Below are 20895 nucleotides of genomic sequence, written 5' to 3' on the forward strand. Positions count from 1 at the left end.
AGATGGGGAAACATTTGGCCCTAGAACTCACTGGCTCCCTTACTTTACCTATCATGTCTACCTGTGGCTGTATGGAATGTTATTGTGGTACCATATATAGGTTCTATCGATAGGAGTTTGGGCTGGAGTTTCATGAGTAGTGAAGCTATAAGTGAGTTATAAGGTCATCCCATATGAGTCTTGAGAAGAATATTTCTGTGTGCGCGCACATGTGCACGCACACACAAATACATAAAAATCAATCTACAGATTATGGTAAAATTTACCATCCCAGGCACAGAATATACATCTATTTTTTACTATGATGATGGTTAATAAAAACCCCAGAACACATACTTGCCCATGGAAGAGAGGGAATCATTCATTTTTATATACTTCATATGAATAACAACTTATTTATACAAATGATTTTTCAGAACTTTTTTTAAAAGAAAAATTGTTCTTAGACGTAGGCCTTGTCTACACTAGCACTTTCGCTGGAAAAATGTACGTTGCTCAGGGTGTTTTTTTTCCCATGCCTCTGAGTGACAAAAGTTTTGACAGCATAAGTGCTAGTGTAGACAAGGCCTCATTATCATACAATTTTTAGGCAAAGTCAAACTGAAAGATGTGTTATAAGTGCCAGAAACTGACTAATGAGATGATAGACATAGTGTGGAAAAAGGCGTATGTAGTTAGCATTAATGCAGTCCCATTGTGCCTGTTAGTTCGCACTAGCAGGGTCTACATGGGACAGGTGCAGCACAACACTTTGGTATGCATCGCAACTCTCACACCCCTATTCTGCATGGTGGGGCCATGTAGACAAGCCTTTAGATGTCACAGTAATGACATTTTGATTACACTGTCTTTCAGGGAGCATTATGAAAATGTGAGTGGTATAGTCAGTGGATTCTACAGATACGTATTTGGCCCTTTGTTTGCATTAGAAACTCCTGCAGTTTTTTAAATGAGACAATCTTGGGTGGCTTGTTGGAGCATAAGTCTGAATATAAAGTCATTTCATAGTGAAATCTTCTTCTATAAGTCCCAAAAGCAAGAAATTGTAATTTAAACTTCCTGTCTGATGTTAAAAGGTAACTTGTAACAATTGTATTTTAAAATCCTTCAGTCATTTATCAGCTGTTAAGGAATTCTTGAAATGTGAAAATCTAACTTTTGAGCTCCTAGCTTTGGAAACAAAGGGAAGTCAAGAAGGATGCCTTTTAATAATTTTTACACTTTTTTATTTTTCAGGAGCTGGTGAATCAGGAAAAAGCACAATTGTAAAACAAATGAAGTAAGTAACGTTAAAAGACATAAAAGGAATAATTTGCTTGCTTGCATTTGAATAGAAGATTTAATATCATTTTCCTCCATAGGATTATCCATGAAGCTGGTTATTCAGAAGAAGAATGTAAACAGTACAAAGCTGTTGTCTACAGTAATACCATTCAGTCCATTATTGCTATCATTAGAGCAATGGGGAGATTGAAGATAGACTTTGGTGACCCAACCAGGGCTGTGAGTATTGAAATACATACAAACACAGACATACAGCTAACATGTCATATGTTGTTCCAGCATCAATTGTTGTCCATTTTTATTTCATGGTAAAGATACTAGAATTCCCCCCTCCAGTCGCCCCCATCCACACTCAAGAGAAGAAAAAAATCCAAATTCCTTAATGAGAAAAATACTTTTCAGAAGAGCACAGAATCTAAAGAACATTGACATTATTTGCACAGACCTACCATATCTTACCTAATGGGTACAGATGAACAAAAAAATTAATACTCCACTTGTAACATACCATATAAATGAATGAAAATTTTCCTTTGCAGGGGGTTTGATTTATTAGAGCACCATAAATGGCATTGTATGTGGTATATGGCTGCTCAATTTGCCTTTCTTTCTCATGTGGAGAAGGGATTTGAACTTGTTTCTTACCTCCCAGGTTAATGCCCTAACTGCTACTCTACACCGTCATTCTTTCCCAGTGCGAAATCATTTATTTATTGGAACAGCTTCAACAGGAGACATTGTGAGGGTATGTCTACACTGCCGAGTGAAGTTGATTTATTTTAAATTGACTTTCACCCGCCAAATTTTAGAAGTTGCAGGAGTGTGATCACACCATGCTCATTGCGTTGGAATATTGCATCCCCAGTAGCCATGCTTGGGTTGACAACCAAAGCAGTGCAGCGTGGGTAGCTATCCCACTGTGCAACTAGATGCAGAGGCTTTTGGGAAGGTTGTCGTCCTCCCATGATGCAACATGTTCCTTCCCTCTCCTTTCTTGTCCCAAACAAATGGACAAATGCTTTTTCGTGCCATTTTTCTAAACCCTTCAGTCTTTGCTGCGCTTACACCGTTTCCGGAGAGGCATGGAGCCCGCTCAGCTCTGCACTATCTTTGTGAACATCACAAACACCTCACGACTTATCCTGCAGTACTTTCAAGGCTGAGACAGGAGCCACAGTACGGAAAATTGCAATGTTACTGAGGCCACCCTGCTACAAGCCATAAGGCAAAACAATTCCCGTTTGCTGCAGGCTGTCATGCAGCATCTTCAGTCGGTTCTGGTCCTGGGAAACAAGCACTGACTGGTGGGACTGCATCATTATGAAGGTGTGGGATGATGATCAGTGGCTGCAGAACTTTCGAATGCGGAAGGCCACTTTCTTTGAACTTTGTAGAGAGCTCTCCCCATCCCTGAAACGCATGAATACTCGCTTGAAACCTGCTCTGACAGTGGAGAAGTGAGTGGCCATCACTCTGTGGAAGCTAGCAACCCCAGACTGCTACCAGTCAGTTGGGAATCAATTCGGAGTTGGTAAATCCACTGTGGGAACTGCTGTGATGCAAGTGTGCTGGGCCATTAATAGACTTCTGTTAAGAAGGGTAGTGAGTTTGGTAAAGGTGCAGGACATAGTGGATGGTTTCCCAATGGGGCTCCCAAACTGGGGGGGCTGATAGGGATATGCGTGTCATCTATCTTAGCATCCGACCACCTTGCCACAGAGTACATAAACAGGAAGGGATACTTCTCAATGGTGTTGCAGGCCCTTGTGGATCACAGGGGACGTTTTACCGACATCAATGTGGGGTGGTCTGGAAAGGTTCATGATGCATGCATCTTTAGGAACTCAGGTCTGTTAAAGATGCAGGTGGGCACTTTCTTCCCTGACCAAAAAATAAATATTGGTGATGTTGAAATGCCAGTAGTGATCCTGGGGGATTCTGCCTACCTCTTACTCCCCTGCCTAATGAAGCTCCACACCAGGCAACTGCATAGCGAGAAGGAGTGTTTCAATAACAGGCTCAACAAGTGCAGAATGGTGGTGGAATGTGCATTTGGCCACTTAAAGGCAAGATGGTGCATCTTGCTCACTAGTTTAGACCTCAGTGAATGCAACTGTTATCCATGCCTGCTGTGTACTCCATAATGTTTATGAAACAAAGGGGAAAAGTTCCCCCAGGGTTGTGTTGTGGAGGCTGATAGGCTGACTGCTAATTTTGAGCAGCCAGATGCCACTGCAATGGTGAGAGCCAATCGCAGAGCGCTGCGCCTCAGGGAAGCATTGAAAACCTGTTTTTGGAATGAATCACAGTAATGTACATCTGTCAGTGTTGTGCCTTCCCTTCCCATCCCCCACCTTTGCACCATCAGCCCCCTCCCTTTCTTTCTCCGTCGAAAATCCCCACTCTCTCAATGAATAAAGGAATGTTTTTTAAAGCAGTACAGTTTTATTCGTGACCTAGTTCAGTGGGGGGGAAAGGAAGATAATTTAACATTCTCATCAGGCTGCTTGGCCATCCAAAGCGAAGTGTGACTATGCAAACAGCAAAGCACAGAGATTTTCAGTTCTTAAAGGGGCCATCACCTCTTCCTGCTCCCCTCCACTGGCATGGAGAGGAGCACGTACTGCACCCTGCTCAACCTCCTTCTAGAGCGCTTGGGGGTGGGGGCTGGTAAGAAAGTGCTTGTTGGTTTAGTGTTTTGAAGAGGCTAGAGGGAGTCTGTCCTGCTGCTGCTCTTCCTGAAGCTTTACCCGATGCCTCAGCATGTCAGACTGATCCCTCATAATACGCATCATCTGTTGCGTTGCACACTCCTGCTCCTGTGCAGATTTTCTGTGTTCCATGTCCATGTTTAGTTTTTCTGGCTAGGACATTCACTAGGCTCTGAGCTCTGTTTCAGCAGTTGTGGAGGCATTCATTAGTTCACTGAACATGTAATCCCGAGGTTCCCCCCCCCCCCCCCACTTTCTAATCTGGGAAAGGCACTCTGCGGGAGTAGAAAATGGGGTGAAGGCCAAGGTGTCCACTGTAAGGCAAGCAAAGTTGCCATTGTTAGCTGACCCCATGGAATAAAAAATGTTACAATGTAAAAAGAACTCCCTTTCATGTTTACAAGACAAAGCCCAACCCACATAGCAATCTGTACCTATCGCATGGGTTGGAGTGGCATTCCAGACATGGTAAGTAAGGGGCCCTTGCATCCATTTCAGGGAAGTCTGTAAGCACTAAATTGCCTAATCCACACATAACCAAGGAGAGGGATCATTGTGCTCCCCTTTACCATCCCAAAGACTGATTGGGGAGGAGGTGGTCAAAAGGGATTGGAGGAGGGTGTGGATGAAGTGTTGCTGGAGGACGGGAGGGGAGGAAAAGGGAGGGGCACCAGTTCCCAGACCCATAACGCCCATGCCAACAATATCATGGCTAGGAATTGTCTGTGTAGGGGCCTAAGGACACCATCCACAGCAGGGAAATAACACACAGTGAGTATATTGGTCGGGTACTGTAAACTTGCGCCATCTTCCCTAGGTGACCATGTGTGATATCAGTCTCCTGAGGGTAAGGGATGGAAAGGGAAGATTTCCTGCAAGCATTGGGGTACAGTCCTGGCCCTTATGCTGCTGTGCTGTGTTCTGCAATGATGCCTGCTTATTTAATAGCAGAGGTGGTGGGGAAAAGTGTCCTACCATGGTGGAAGAAATAAGACTTCCCTCCCCAGAAACCTTCTGCAAAGGATTGCAGAGTACGTACATGAAAGTTTCCTGGAGATATCCGCAGAGGATTCTCAGAGCATCCCTGTGCACATAAATAGTCTGTTCAGAGGGTAACCCTCTGCTGAAGTTTACCAACCTTCAGGAAGCCCATCACCACAAAAACACAAACTCCTTTTTTCCCAAAAATAAGAAGCTAGATTGGGGACGTAACCACAGAAATGTGATTTGCTGTACTCACTCACCAGATGTGCCTTCCCCGGCATCTCGGTGTGTAACACTGTCCTGTGCCTGTCTGTGCTGCTCTGGGGTAATGAACAGGTCCTGGCTCTGGAAGAATGAATACCCAGCTCTCCTGCCCCATGTCCTTATCCTCCTCGTCCACGGAGTCCTCATTCATCCTGGACTGGGATTCTTTGGAGGTATCAATGCTGCATGGTGGCACAGTGGTAAGGTCACCGCTGAGAATCACATGCAGCTCCTCATAAAAGCAGCATGTCTTCAGTGGCAAGCCAGAACGACTGTTTGCCTCCCAAGTTTTCTGATATGCCAGCCTCAGCTCTTTGATTTTAATGTGGTACTGCTGTGCATCCCTTTTGTGGCCCTTCACCAACATGCCATGCGATATCTTCTCATAGATATCTACATTTCTTTTTCTGACTCAGAGCTGAGCCAGAACAGACTCTTCGCCCCACAGACTGATGAGATCCAAGACCTCAGGTTGATGCCAGACTGGAGTGCATTTGGGGTGTGCAGTTGCCATGAGCAGTTCAGCTACAAAACTTTCTCCACACTGACCAAACAGGAAATGGGGATTCAAAATTTCCTGGTGCTTGAAGGGAGGAGCTATTTCCTGTTTACATGGCCAGGCTGCAGTAGAGTGCAAATGTCCAGAGCAGTCACAATAGAGCATTATGGGATACCTCCCGGAGGCCAATTACATTGATTTATATTGCGCTCTGCCGACACTGATGCTCGTTAGACCCATAGAATTCAACTTCAGCACCCTGCCACTTGCAGAGGTGGTTTTATTAAGTCGAATTTTAGCGCAATTTACGTCGGCAGAACTGCCATGCCAGCGGAGAAGCATGCTTTAGGTGATCGACGTACGCCACATTACATCGACCTCCATCAACCAGGCCTGAGACCCTGCACCAGACTATCCCACAGCACAGTGCTTGGGACGCTCACCTGAGAAATGGGAAATCCATGTTCAAATTGCATCTCCACATCAGGCAGAGGGGAGAATTGTACCCAAGTCTCTTTGGGTGAGTGCTCTGACCACTGGGCTAAAGGTTATAAGGTAGGCTTCCCCAGCCCTTTTGCATGAATTTAGGTATGTCCTGAGCACGCCTGCCAGATCAGGCTCTGCAGGTGAGTTTGGTGGGGAAATGCCTAGTTTGAAGATCTCACTGGGGCTGAGGCATAAAGAAGGTACCCATGCACCTAGATTGAGGCATCTGTGTACGTGCACACTGGCAGAAACTTGGCAGTCTGGAGACTTTAACGGGATACTCAAGTGCCAAGGGATTTCAAGTGCCTACAGAATTAGGCATCAGGTGAACTGGGGTTTTGATGATTTCAGTTGCACCCAAATGTTGGATTTAGGCACCTAAAATGGCAATCCATACCCTAGAATAAATAAGTTGTTGCATCCAATGAAGGTCAAGGTCAGTGTGTGGAATTTTCATTGGGTGCAACAGCTGAAGCAGGAAATAGCCCAGGTATGGGCTAGTCTTTGCAGAAGGGACGTAGAGGAAGGGGAGTGATTCCACAGATCATGTACTGAAGAAACTTGTAAAGTACTTAGACAGGGTCTCAAGTCATATTTACTTTTCCCTCTCACGTCAAGGTTACAAGTTTGAATGACAGGCAGGGGTGGGAGGGAACAAAGAACAAGGGGAAGAGAAGTGGTTTTATCAGGAAAGATGTTCCATTTTAAATGTTGATGCTTTGCAGTTGTATACCACTTTCCATTTGAAAATCTCAAAATCACATTTTATTAACGTAAATTAATATAGCCACAATGCCCCTGTGAAGTGGCCGTTATCATAATTTTGCAGGGAACAGTGTGTGAACAGAGATTTTCAGCTGTCTAAGACCACCAAGTCAGTGGCAAAGCTGGGAGTAGAACCCAGATCTTCTGATTCCAATCCCATGTTCAGATTATTAGATAATGACTTTTTGTTTTTGACAATTGTTTGTGGTGATGGTGAGACAGAAATGATATTGGTTTGGCTAATGGTGGTTACTCGTAAAATTAATTTCCTTGTTATATATACATTTTCTTGTTTCATATGTGTGTGTGTGTGTGTGTGTGTGTGTATGTATATATATGTGTGTGTGTGTATATATATATATGCGCCCAGCACCTGCTTATTTTGTACACAGCTAGGCTATATGACCTTGTTTCTATCAATATTACCCTCATTTTCCTCACCTGATTGTTAGTTTGTTCTCCAGCTGGTTGTGGATTACCTTAAATTAGATTGTAAACTCTCTAGGGCAGGGATTGTTCAAGCTGTGTGTTTGTACAGTGCCAGTTCAATGGAGTCCTGACTCTTAACTGTTGCTTCTAGGGGGTAATATTGTAAAAAGAATTCAGTATTAGAGATTGATGTTGGACTGACAGCTTTTGGGTGAGTGAAGGCTTTTAATTGTGATGGTATTCAGTAGCAATTAATATGTTTAATGGTAAAAAGAATGTGATGGAGGGGTACATTTGTGACTCATTAGGAGGAGATGACTAAATACTTTTTTTTGTTTTGTTTGGGGAATGAGTGAGTGTGTGAGAGACACTTTTTTCCTTTGTGTACTGCATAAATTTACAGTCAGGTCACTTGTTTCCTGTCTGCAGAAAGAGGACATAACCCAGTGCTGTTTTTGTTTTTGTAAAAAAATTACAACAGGCGGGAGTTCTGGGTGTTTATATGACGTTTTACTATATCACTCTCACTCTGTTTGGTATTTTGATGCTTTGAGAAAATAGGTAATTTAAATAGCTCTGTGGACTTGGCTCTTCACTGATTGGCTTCCTTGATGGAGGACAAAACCTTCAGCATATGTATCTCTGTAGTATCACCATTTACTTTGTTTTAAACCTTTCAGCAAACAGGCCTGTGTGTTGTGTGTGTATTTAAAATTTTATTTCCAGAAAATGACTTTGGTTCAGCTAAATTTGTCAGTGTAGTCTTGGTGTGGAAAATCAGAAATCAGGGAAAATTGTGTTTTGAGGCACTTTCTGTTTTATTGATTTTTTTTTTTTTCAGACCTCTCTTCCTTCCTACACTTAAGGCAAATTCAGAAAACTTGAAAAGAGCAGAAACCTAAGAGTCCCTAGGGGAAACAGCTTCATTCACAGACATTCTTCCCTATGGGTTTGAAAGGGATTTTGAAGAAATTTATTTGAAATGGAACTCAGGCTTGTGTCCTATGCTGTCACTTCTGGGACTATACCAGGGGCTAGTCATTGACGGGAACTAATCCTTGGAAGTGACTATAGTAGAACTGTGTTAATTTGACTCATCGTGTGAATAGCTGGTGATTAGGTGATCTTGCCTTAAAATTCTCCAGTCTGGAGATTGGCATATATTTAAAGAACTACTTGAGTTCCACTTTTCCCATAGACAGGCAGATCCTCCATCCTCGAAGGAGGATACTAGACTAGGAAGAACACTTTTGAAGAGACGGGCTGTAACTTGGCAAGTGGCTTTTTCATTTAAGTTAAAGGGTTATAGATGGGCTCCAATATATGAGACTCATTGTAAGCAGTTCAAGAAACATGGCCAAAATACTTCTTGCACACCATCTTGTTCAGGAAATCCAAGATAGAAATGGCAAATTCCTGAAGTGAAGCCCCTCTATTCCAGACAGTTTAAGGGTGGAGGGGAAGATACACTATTGTCTAACTTCATAAAAGGAAGAGTTGATCCTAATATCTCATAATATAGCCACATTAGGTTTGTCTGCTGTTTCTTTAAAGGGAAATGTGGCATTAACAGTAAGTCATGAAACAAAGTAGATTTGTTGATGGAGTGGAGGTAGGATGAAGAGATGCAGGTGATTTCTAATATTTGTGTCCTTGGCTCCATAAATTGTGCCGTGTATCATGCAGCCCCTGCCTACATGTCTAACCTTGTCACCATTTGAATCCAAGGCCTCCTATCCTTTTCCATTCCACCAAATTGAGTCTAATTGAGACCTACCCTTCCATCTTCTCTTGCAGGAGGTGTCAGTCTTTCTTGACATGCACCCCTTTGCTTATAGTACCTTTCTCAGTTCTGTTGTCAAAGCTTCACTACTACTTTTTTCAAATCATTCCAGAGAATTCACCTTTGCAGCTACCAAAAAAGTGTGCATACACTTTAAAACAAAACAAACATTTCAACTACACAGATGTATTTATTCTTAGAGAATATCTGTGTATTTAACAAATGTCCTTTCTTGCTTCTCCCTTTTCTTGGTGTCTGTTACAATTTCAGTTGTTTATGTAATCCATAGTTGAGATTGTCAGTTCGTTGGGTCAGGGTTTTTTCATCTTTGTATTTACTGGTAAGTGTGGAGAACAGCTATGGTCAAATTCTGCCCTCAGTTACACCTGTCAATTTAATTGTTCTTCAGTGAAAGTTACACTGTTGTAAATGAAGGCAAAATTTAAACTGCAATATCTTTCTTGGAGAACTGGGACCCATATTTGAGTTTGTGGAAAACAAGGAAGCGTTGCCTGTGTGAGAACAAGAGCAAAAAGACAAGCACGTGCAATACTGGTGATGTTGGGAGATGCCATTCCTGTACAGTCATTTCACAGATTTTTTTTCTTGTGTTTAGACTCTTGTGTATTGTAGGTCAGAGTAGTGTAAGTGTAAGAACAGAAAATTTTAACTAATGATACTATGATGTGACTTATGGATTCTGCACTGTTCTAATATGATAGTATAATGGTTAACCCACTCAAAACAAGAACTGCTGTCCATTTTCACTGTATTTGGAAATCAGAGGAAAAATAAAATGTGATAATCTGATATATGTATCACAAAAATTAGTCATGGTTGAACAGTTTTCTATATTCTGCTTTTTTGTTGGGCAATTCAGTTTTTAAAACCTCCACATTTGTTCTATTAAAAACTATTAGCTGGTTGATGTTGGCCAGCATTGAGAGAGGAAGGATTCTTGCTGGGTAAAATAGGCTTGCAGGTTAATACCTCTAGTGTTTGGAAAAAAATAGAAGAAAACATTATTTTCTAGTATATTGCAGAGATTAGCTTCCTGATTAGGGTCTGCTAGAGGAATTCTTTGGAAAGAGCTAGCAGTTTATGGCTTCTACCCAGAGCTGATTTTTTTGGAGGTCTTTTAAAAAACAATGTACTATAAACTGAGAGTTCGTGTAAATATAACTGCATTCAGTTGGTTTTGAGGACTAAAATGGGATTGGAGTTCGGCTTCAACTTGAAATATGTTGGCTCTTCACACAAATATTTGATTTACTCCCACTGTGTTAATATATTAAGTGTACTGTTAAACTAAGTTTTTATTTTCTACAGTTGGAATAAAATTGTAGTATATACTATTATATAATGTTTTTCTGTATGTTCTGTTTATTTTTCATCTCTTTTGAGCAAAGTTACTTATTTTGTTCCACAAAATTACATAAGTCTACTGCAAAATGTGGGTAATTGAATTATGAGGGATAATCTGTCATGATATTTTGAATTAAATAGTGATACTATGCAATGTATAAAAGCATAGAATGCTCAAAATAATCACCATTGTATAATAGACAGTGCATACATTTTCACAAAGCTTATCTATTTTAGGTTCCTTGTAGTTTCCAAAAAAATACGAATAAAGTGTGTGTGTTTTTTAAATTCCATAGCTCCACTTTGTTCATAAAAGTAAACTTAAGGTCTTGATCCTGCTGATACTTACTGATGGGAGTACATTTGTTCCTGTGACTGGTACCATGGAAGTCAATGAGACCATTCACTTCCATAAAATGTTTTTAGGATTGTTCCTATTGTGTGTGTTTATACAGCCTATGGCAGTGAGCCTCCCAGCCCAGATGGACAGATTCAGGCTTTTGCTACCATGCTAAAAATAGATATGTAGATATTGCAACTTGGGCTTTGAAGTCTGGGCCCGGGGGTGGGCTTTGGAGCTCCAGCTTGAGATGCAACTTCAAAGTGCTGTCTACACTGCTATTTTTAGTGTGGTAGTATGAACTCTGTGAGCCCTCGTCTGTCAACCTGAGTTAGGAGGTTCACTGCCACAGGCTCTGTAGAGATACTCACTTCCTTAGGCAACTAACTCATCTGTTTGCTGTGGACTGGGATGAGGCTTTTAAGTCCTTCCATTGATTTAAAGGAATGGGGTATATTTCTGATCTAGTTCCCCTCCCCCCTTCAAGTTTTCTGTGTCCATGTTTCTTACAGGATGATGCCCGACAACTCTTTGTACTAGCTGGAGCAGCAGAGGAAGGATTTATGACCATGGAACTTGCAGGAGTTATCAAGAGATTGTGGAAAGATAGTGGAGTTCAAGCCTGTTTCAATAGATCCAGAGAATACCAGCTAAATGACTCTGCAGCATAGTAAGTGTAGAACGGTCACCAAGCCTGTCCCTCTCCTGTAAAATGGTAAAGGTGGTATTTGTAACATGAAATTCTTTGAGGCCGTCTGATCCTATGTTGATGGGAGTCTTAAAAATACCTAGATAGAGGTGCTTGTTTCTGGGGTGCAACAGTCCAGAATTAGAAGTCTAAACTCAGAGAAAAGGAGTTGGGTGGAGAACTTCAGTGGTGTGGTGAAATTAGCAGGTCTAATTTGTGAGGAGTGCTCAGACCAATTAATGTGAGAAATGAACAGGTACTCTCAAGTGCATATGTAGCCAGTTGTTGTATGATATTTCTGTCTATATATTGGTGGAGGGGGGGAAGTTGTTGTCTCAAGGCCACCTGTTCTCAATAGGGAAAACTACCATGACTGTTAGCTCTGAATCTGCACTGTCAATTGAACTTTGCTTCCCTTCTTTTACATTAATATTGCAATAGCACCCAAAAGTGCCAATCACGATTTGTCTTTGTTGTGCCAGGCACTGTACAAATGTGCATATATATATTAGTCTTTGCCCTAATGAGTTTAAAACCAATTAAGACTAGATGCAGCAAATGAGGATAAACAGATGGAAAATAGGGTAGAAGAAGGAGTAGTAATAAGATTATACAATTAGACTTGTGATGTGTAAATCATGATTCTGAATTGTTTGAAAGTATTCTAAGTTTAATAAATCTACTATTCCTGATTGCCCTTCAAATTTGCTGCTACAAATTTTTTTCAGTAGAAAGGGAAGGGATCAGGGGCAAAGTGGTTGAAGCATATCTAAAGCATGAATTACCAACACTGAGCAGTACACAGGCTAAATGATTGTTATGTTTTTTAATGCTAAACCAAAGTAACCGATTCAAGTCCATATATAATAAACAAAAACATGATGCCATTGGTGCATTGAGATACTACAGACCAGTGTTTCTCAACCTTTTTGATACCAGGGACCAGCTTGTTGCCCTCCTAAACTGTGTCAGGAGATCTCAGACTGGGTGATTGAGAAACATTCCTAGATATCTCTGGCTTGCTTTTATCTGCTCTGAACCTGGAGGACTGCTTGAACTTGCTAGAGTCTTCAAGCTGTAGAGAATAGGGACAAACAAGATTAGCTCAAGGCAGCAAATAAAGTTAATATAAAGATAAGCCTGAATAAAACACATTCATGTTGAAAGGGACTGGAAAGTCACTTCTAAGGGTCATTTTCCTACTTCTGATAAGATCCCTCAAAGTCTCTCTGGCTTCAGTATTTTAGGGTAACTAGCTTTATTAGGGATTCTCTTTCCTGCAATTTCATAATGACAACACAGTTTACTTAACATCCCAAATTATATCCCTGAAGTTGATGGTTTCTGATCACATTCCTCTTTTCTGTTCCTTTTCAAAGTGAACTCAAATAAAAATCACGTGTACTGTATTTAATGCAATGAATTAATGGCATGCATCTCAAGAATTTCAGACAGTAATACACAAGGTTTTGCTTTTAAGAATATCTGACTAGAAAGTTACTGTAGCACAGTTCACCAAACCAGCCACCTAGTCATTAACAGAATTACAAAGCATTAAGTCACATGAACATCTGTTCTTTCAGTATTTTGGTTGGAACATTCTTCATACATTTTATTCATTCCCATTCAGGGACAAGATATTAAAATATTTCAATTGTGTAGACAGATGTAAAGATTTTTAAAGATAATAAAATACTCTCTGTTTATATATTTTCCTACTGCATAATTGCTTGCAACAACTGGATGAAAACCACACATGCATTCTGGGACCTAGAAGGCAGAATTATTTATAATTGAATGAATTGCTTAAATTTTCTTCTTTTTAGAAAGATTTTTTTTTCCCGTATGAATTTTTTTAACCAGTAAAGGCTTGCCAAACTCTTTTTAAAATTCTGTTTTAAAACTGGTAAGTAACCTGTAAGACTTGAATATAGTATACAGATTCTCAGTTTTACCCCAAAGAATACTGTCCCCTCATGTCTCTATGGATGAGCGCTAAACTGAATATGCTGAATAGGTGTGAGGATTTTTAGATGTTAACTTTTATAACAGATAAGAGATTTGCACAGAAAGATATTTTATCTTTTTTTGAATAATTAAAAGCAACGTTGCTTTTATCTTCAGTTACTTGAATGATTTGGACAGGATAGCACAAACCAGTTACATCCCGACACAACAGGATGTTCTCAGGACTAGAGTGAAAACTACAGGAATAGTGGAAACTCATTTTACTTTCAAAGATCTTCATTTTAAGTGAGTATTCAAGCTGTGCCCATAACACTGTGATATGTTTTATTTAAAGATTTAAATGTGGGTTATTAACTGTGAGTTCTTTTGCACAACTTATTTCCTGGCATTTGGAACTATTTTCAGAGAAGATGGGGTGGCAGCGGTGATGGAAGGGATTGGGGAAATGACTTTCACAATGAGAGACCAATTATAAAGAAGTAACTCAAACTTCTGGGAGATATATTTATCATGGAATTGCAGCATCAGGAAAGCCTATTTAATTCCCATGTAAATGTGCATATTTACATGAATAATGTGCACATGTAACCTTCTCTCAAATCTTTTTTGTGTAATGTTGAAGAAGTAGTGATTTAAAAATCAACTTTTCTTCTCCTTGATAATCAGTTGAAGAATTGATAGACTATGAACATTCACTGTTTGTGAAGTGCAACCACCAAAATCTTTTATTGTAAAGCTAAATGCTGCTTTCTATCCGTTTGCAACAATGCTTTGTTTACTGACTAATGTATACTCGACTTCCATTTTTTTATACTAGGTTTTGTACAAGTGATTTTAATATTATGATCTTTCCAAGACCAACTAAAACATATAACAAAAACATGGGCTGTTATGAATAGTACTATTTTTTATCTAATCTTTAAGTAAAATAGAAATTTTACCTAATTTTAATAAAACTCAGAAGTCTAAAACTTAACTTAGTTCAAGTTGTTGGTGTTTTGACTAACTGTATTGTGTATTTTTAAACCGAACTGTGTATTTTAAATCAAATACTAAAACTTAGTTAAATATAGTTTTAAAAACATCCTGTAAGAAGTCCACTGTAGTTGATGGATGCAGTGCAAACATTGTCTGTGCAAGTGGGCGAATAACTTTAAAAGGACAATGAACCTAAAATTTTGCAAAGCCATTTTTTCTTAATGAAGAAAAGAGACTTTGTAAAGAGAGTTCAGGAAACTTCAAAGGAGCTTAGGCTTTGTGAAGCGTTTGACTTGGTGCTACACTATATTTTGATTAAAAAACTAGAGAGAGATAAAATTAATTTGGCACACATTAAATGAATTAAAAATGGGCTAAACTGATATGTCTCAAAGTGTAAATGGAGAATTGTGATCCAGTAGGTCTCTTTCCAGTGGGGTCCAAAAAATATGCTCTAGGAATTATTTTTGGGGAAGTTCTCTGGCCTGTGTTATACAGGAGGTGAGACCAGATGATCATAGTAGTCCCTTCTGGCCTTAGGATCTGTGAATATGCAAACATGCACCATCAGTGCAACCCTATATTTTCCTACCTAGGTGACTGGCTGTTCATAGGACAATTGTATCAGGAGATGCAGGTAGCAGTCACCTCCTTATTCAACCTATATTACTCCTTGGGACTTTAGGTAAATCCAGGAAACTCCACTTTAACGCCTGCAACAGCTATAGGATTTATTGGAGCAAATCTAGACATGATTGCAGCCAGGACATGCTTAGCACAGGACAAATTCCTTGTGATGAGACATCATTATTCAATCATTATTTCAACATTATTCAACTTTAAACCTTCACATGACAGTCCAGCCTTGCTTTGTCCTGTTAGGCCACATGCACCTACGTAGCCCCCTTCGTGAAGTTGCACCTTCACGGTTTGAAGGCTTGGCTGAGGAGGATCTATGCTCGAAGTAGAGATTCCTTGAACAAAAGAGTTTCACTTTCTCACAGTCCTGACATCACTCCTCTGGTGGCAGAAGAAGGACAGTGTTTGTGTAGAGATTCCCTTTGTTCCAGTCCTATCCACAAAGACACTAGTTATGGATGCCTTTCTACTGGGCTGGGGAGCTCACCTGGATGACCACGCAGCTCTGGTTCCTGAACTCTGCAAGAGTACACAAACTATATCAATGTTCTCAAGTTTCAGGAAGTACATGAGGTGTGCAAGAGGTTCCCACCCTTCATAGAGTCCGGTCACATCCAGGTCAGGTTAGGCAACATGACTGCTCTTTATCACATAAACAAGCATGGGGAACAAGATCTGCTCCACTCTGTAAGGAAGCTATCAAGCTCTGGAATTGGTGCATCCAGCATTACACCACCCTCTCTGCAGTGTACCTCCCAGGAGTAATGAACTCCTAGCAGACAACCTCAGTAAGCATTTTCACCAGGATTGCAAATGGGAGCTCCATTTGTAGAGGTCCAGCAGAATTTTAGTTAATGGGGATTCCTATTATAGGATCTCTTTGCAACCCAGGAAGTGCCTGACCTGTTGCTTTCGAGATGCATGGGTAACAACTCCAGAGCGGATGCCTTCCTGCTGGGACTGGTGAGACCCATTTATATACTCCTTCCCTCACATCCTCCGAAAGATTCAAGGCAATAGTGATCTTAATAGCACAATGGTGGTGATGACAGGTATGGTTTGCCACAGCTCTGCAGATTGGCTCCTGACCATGGTTTCATTCATTCATTTCCGGATCTACTGTCACAGAAAGGAGGCAGAAGGCAATCTGGTATCCTTCCATCTGACAGCCTGGTTTTTGGATGGGCACTGGAGAGAGATCTTGCTTTTATCCCTCTCAATAGCACGAGACCCGGTACAAGAAACTGATATGCTGCCATATGGAAGTGGTGGTTCCTGTGGTACCCAGAGGCCACTTATCTTGGACTGTCTCCTCACACTGAAGTAATCAGGCCTATTCATTAGTTCACTATGGGTACTTTTAGCAGCTATTAATGCCTTTCGTTCTCTGGTGGAGCACTGCTTGGTTTTCACCTACCCCATAACATTAAAGTTCGTAAAAGGCATTATCAGGATGTTCCCTCCAGTATGAAAATCTATGCCTGCCTGGGATCTGAATCTGGTGCTGTTGGCACTCAGGAACCCACATTCAAACCCTTGGTCTCCTGCTTTTTCTTACACTTGTAGATGATGAATGTGGCCTTCCTAATAGCTATCACCGGGGCCAGGAGAGTGACAAACTTCAGGCCCTTATGGTGACCCATCTTATCTGATCTTTCACAGAGGCAAAATATCTCTGAGATTGCGTCCAAGTTTATCCTCAGGTTCCTTCTGACTTTGCCTTAAACCAGATGGTTCACTACCTGTATTTTACCCAAAAACTCACAATAATAGGAAGGACATAAAACTCAACTCCCTAGATGCATGCAGAGCTCTAGCCTTCTGGACAGGACAAGACCCTCCCTTTAAAAGATCTCTGGTGCTATTTGACTCCAATGCTGAGAAGTTGAAAGGAGCGGAAATACCTTCCCAAAGACTTTGCACCTGAAAATCCATGTCAATTTTCCTCTGTTATAAGCTTGCAGAAGCCTCTCCTCCTCAATCTGTCAGGGCTCGTTCTACCAGAGCTCAAGGTGCCTTGGTGGCTTCCTTACATGGAATCCCACTCTTTAAAGTCCGTAGTGCAGCAATCTGGGCCTCCATGCACTTGTTTAGCAAGCACTATGCCCGTATTCAAGCTTTGACTGGGAATACTTCCTTTTGTTCAATGATTCTGTGAATTGTGGTGCAGAACATTTTCTTACACCTATCTCCTCAATAAACACTGCTTGGGCATGTGACCCAGGGATCTGTTTGTGCCAACTGGTGGAAGGTAAAATTCTACGCATCCCTTGTACAGGGTTCCTCTGAATCGGATATATGCAAATTAGTTCACCAAAAGGTGGCACCTAAGGTCTGTACCAACAGCCAGTAGGCCACTGGTCATCATAATCATTTGTGAAATATATGTATAGATAATATTAAAGAAAATGGCTCTCTTGAAAATTGTGTTTTTAAGGATTTGAGATTAAGGCAGGTCACTAGGGATGTTCCTTTCAGGCAGGTGGTGACAGATGCTTATCTCCTATCTGATTATGTGTGCATTAGGTATTGTTTGCTTCACAATGTATGCCTGTTTGTATTGGAGCTGATGCTTATTAAGAGATTGTGAAATCAATGAGACGAAAGCCAGGAAGAAATGGTCGGATATTCTGCTTTTAATAAGGAGAAAGGATTGCATTGATATTTATATCTAGGGATACCCAGAGACACTCTGGATCCTCCACTGAGGAGGCTAGTAGACAGTATTGTGCCTCATGAAAAGAGGTTGCTGAGCACTACTATACTAGAAGTGAGACTAGTTAGTTAACTCTAGGTTCTAGACTGTATGTTATGACTTTATTTTGTATGTAGCCATTTGTTTCAGATATTTCTATTTGCTATCATTTGAAGCTCTATTCCTTGTTAAATAAACTTGTACTGGATTTTTCTGTGAATATATCTAACTGCCGTGATTTAAGCGCAGCAGTGATCTCAGGTGCAGCTGGTAAACTGGGGCATACTGTTTCTTTGGAAACAGTGGATCTGTGAATATTGAGTGTCCAGCCCATTCCACTGGGGAGACACTTGGGGGTTGGAGTGGACCTTTGGCTAACTAGTAGAATAGTGCTCCCCAAATTATTTATATGGTGCCTCCTCCCTGGGAGCTGGGGCTGAGAGCAGGGCCACAGTAGTGGTTGGGGTCGAGACTGGGAGTGAGGAAGCAATTAGGGCTGAGGCCTTGGGTCAAGGCTGTAATGGGGGGTGGCTCTGGGACCAGAAGCAGAACAAGAGCCAAGACGGGGAGAGGGGCCAGGGGCCAAGGCAGCGGCCAGGAGTGTTGCGATTGGATGCTGAGCTGGAGCAGAGTGGGGATATGTGGCGCTCCTTCCCTGTCCCCCATAGGGGCTGGCCCAGGCCCTGCAGCAGCCCCCGGCCCCAAATGTTTCTCCACGCCCTCACAGCTTGGGGATTTCTGCAGTAGAGGGACAACAGATTCTGCATAGGTCTAGAGAGGAGTGCATGTGTTGCCCATGGCCAGAATATTTGGGGAGCTGTCCCCTGGCAGGCAGAGACAAAGTTTCCTTACACTAAGATCAGGTGGTAGCAAGGTGCCTCAAAACCCTGGGTATCCCAGGAAACATCACAGGGAGTCGCCCATAGGGACTAGGACTCAAAAGAAATTAATGTTACTTACCTTATAGTAACTGGAGTTCTTTGAGATGTGTGATCTCTATGGGTATTCATGTTCTGCCCTCTTTCCCCTGGGCTTGGACCATCTTCTGATTTGCAGTAGAATAGACACTGGAGAGGTGTTCAGTCTGTACTGCCCCATATGTCCTCGGGAGCACTAGACGATGAAGGGCACAGGCACAGAACAAATGTACACTATTGAAGAATTTCTGGTCCCAGGCGCATGGAGCATATATGCACTCACACACCAGGTTTATTGAGTAAGGGCTCTTTGTTTACTTATGATCACCTTTTAAAATAGAATTATACTTGGGGATTGGTGCGTGGGAGGCTGTAACATTCTCGCTTCTCTTGGTGACTTGTATGAGTTACTCCCAACAGAGAGCTTCAGAAATTTTAAAATATTCTGAGCACTCCTGATGCTACTCAAGAGTCCATCAGAGCAAAGTGTGACTCTAAGTAGGATGCTATCGTTAGAGGAAATTACAGAAGTAATTAAATTTTTTAATCATAAATATGTTCACGGATATCACTTATAACAATGAAGATCAGTGTGAATATATGGCCAGCATGCATCTTCAACAAGAAAGGTTTTTTGGATATGTATGTTCATACATTCCATTATGGAGGAGCCAGCTGCAGCAGCAGATTTTTGTGGCAGAAGATCCTGCAGCTGTTTCTTTGATTGAAGCTCTTTGAAGTGACTCTGAGGTGGGAATAAGGAAAAATTTGACCTCAACCACACCCCAAACTGTAGAGTAGGTAGTAGTTGGTGTGTGTGCAAAAATCTTGCTAAGATTGAGAAGGCTGCTCTCAAATTCTCACAAGAATATGTGGCAGAGCGGGGTGAGAGAACCCTCCAATCTTTCCCACCTAGTTACCGCTCCAATTTTTTGAGATAAGAAGCACCCTTATTCACACAAGACTATGGCACGCAGTTGGTACTGAATTTTGGGGGTAGAAATGATGCCCTGGAGGGTTTCAGCAGACCCATTGCTGAGAAATGCAGCCCTGATCGTCAGTTCTGCCCACTGTTGTCTGGAGATCTGCCACAAGGCTTCTTGCAGAGCCTGACAGCTTAAATTCATAACTTGGTTAAACAGTAAAAATTATGGACTAGGTCAGGACACTGGATTTAGATCTCATTACAATAAGCTAATCCACTTATCCTCTTTTGTCCTATGATTGCAGAGGTGTTAATTGCCTACTTCATCTTGAGTGGTCCCTTGCAGCATGTGTTAATTCCTTATGCTTAGCAGTCTGTTCCACTTTGTATTTACCTATATGCTCTACTTACCTTTCCCAGACCTGAAGAGGAGCTTTGTGTAGCTTGAAAGATTGTCTTTCACCAACAAAAGTCTGTCCAATAAAAGAGAGTGCCTCACTCACCTTGTCTCTCTGAGTAGGCTTCTTGGTATTTCCCTCCTGGTGGCTTTTTAGTCTGTTTGGAGGGAGGACAAGATAAGTGACCTGTGTCGCCTTTGTCTTTTCTGAAATGGGCCTTTTCTGCATCCTATATTGAAGGGAAAGAAGTACCAGCTGTGCTTGCTGACAGAATCTTTGGTCACCAATGGACTGAGCAGAGAATTTTACTCAGGCTATTTTCCTTGTAATGGCCTGTTGGGCTTCACCTTTAGTACTTCCCTAATACTTCTCTTCAGATTGCCATTTCTTGGGTAGGGGTGTATGCTTCCCTACTTTACTCCCTTGTTTCCTCTCCCATGGCTTGGTGAGTTTTCACCCCAGATTGCTACATATTGGCAAATTATATCCTCAAAAGCAGTGATTCTGAAGAAGACTTAAGGGTCAGGTTGGGTACCTGGATTTATAAGCACAGAAATATTGCGCAGGAATAGAGAGGTAGTATTACTTCTAAACATCATTGGTGAAATAATTATTGGAGTGCGTATCCAGTTCTGGTATCCACACTTTAAAAAGAATGTTGAAAAATTGGAAAGGATTTCGGAAAGAACACCAAAAATGAGTCAACATGTGGAAAATTTACAATGAAAGATTTAGGGATCTCAATCTGTTTAGTTTATCAAAGGGAAAGTTGAGGCA

The 20895-nt window shown here is 41.3% G+C and overlaps 1 protein-coding gene across 2 annotated transcripts in view; it reads left to right on the plus strand.

The window, feature by feature from the left end:
* The window catches only part of GNAI1 (G protein subunit alpha i1), a 53699-nt gene that overhangs the window by 20830 nt on the left and 11974 nt on the right, over window positions 1-20895 (plus strand). The window contains exons 2-5 of one of the 2 annotated variants that reach the window (XM_067564542.1): window positions 1240-1279; window positions 1362-1503; window positions 11423-11580; window positions 13723-13851. In XM_067564542.1, the coding sequence (XP_067420643.1) occupies window positions 1240-1279; window positions 1362-1503; window positions 11423-11580; window positions 13723-13851 (469 nt within the window). Of the gene's footprint in view, window positions 1-1236; window positions 1280-1361; window positions 1504-11422; window positions 11581-13722; window positions 13852-20895 lie in introns of both variants that reach the window. The other variant, XM_067564541.1, reaches the window with a different exon arrangement.

The sequence above is a fragment of the Emydura macquarii genome, unplaced genomic scaffold (assembly GCF_026122565.2).
Source record: "Emydura macquarii macquarii isolate MOO-44397 ecotype Brisbane River unplaced genomic scaffold, CSIRO-AGI_Emac_v2 contig_2636, whole genome shotgun sequence".
In the NCBI taxonomy this organism is placed as follows: domain Eukaryota; kingdom Metazoa; phylum Chordata; order Testudines; family Chelidae; genus Emydura; species Emydura macquarii.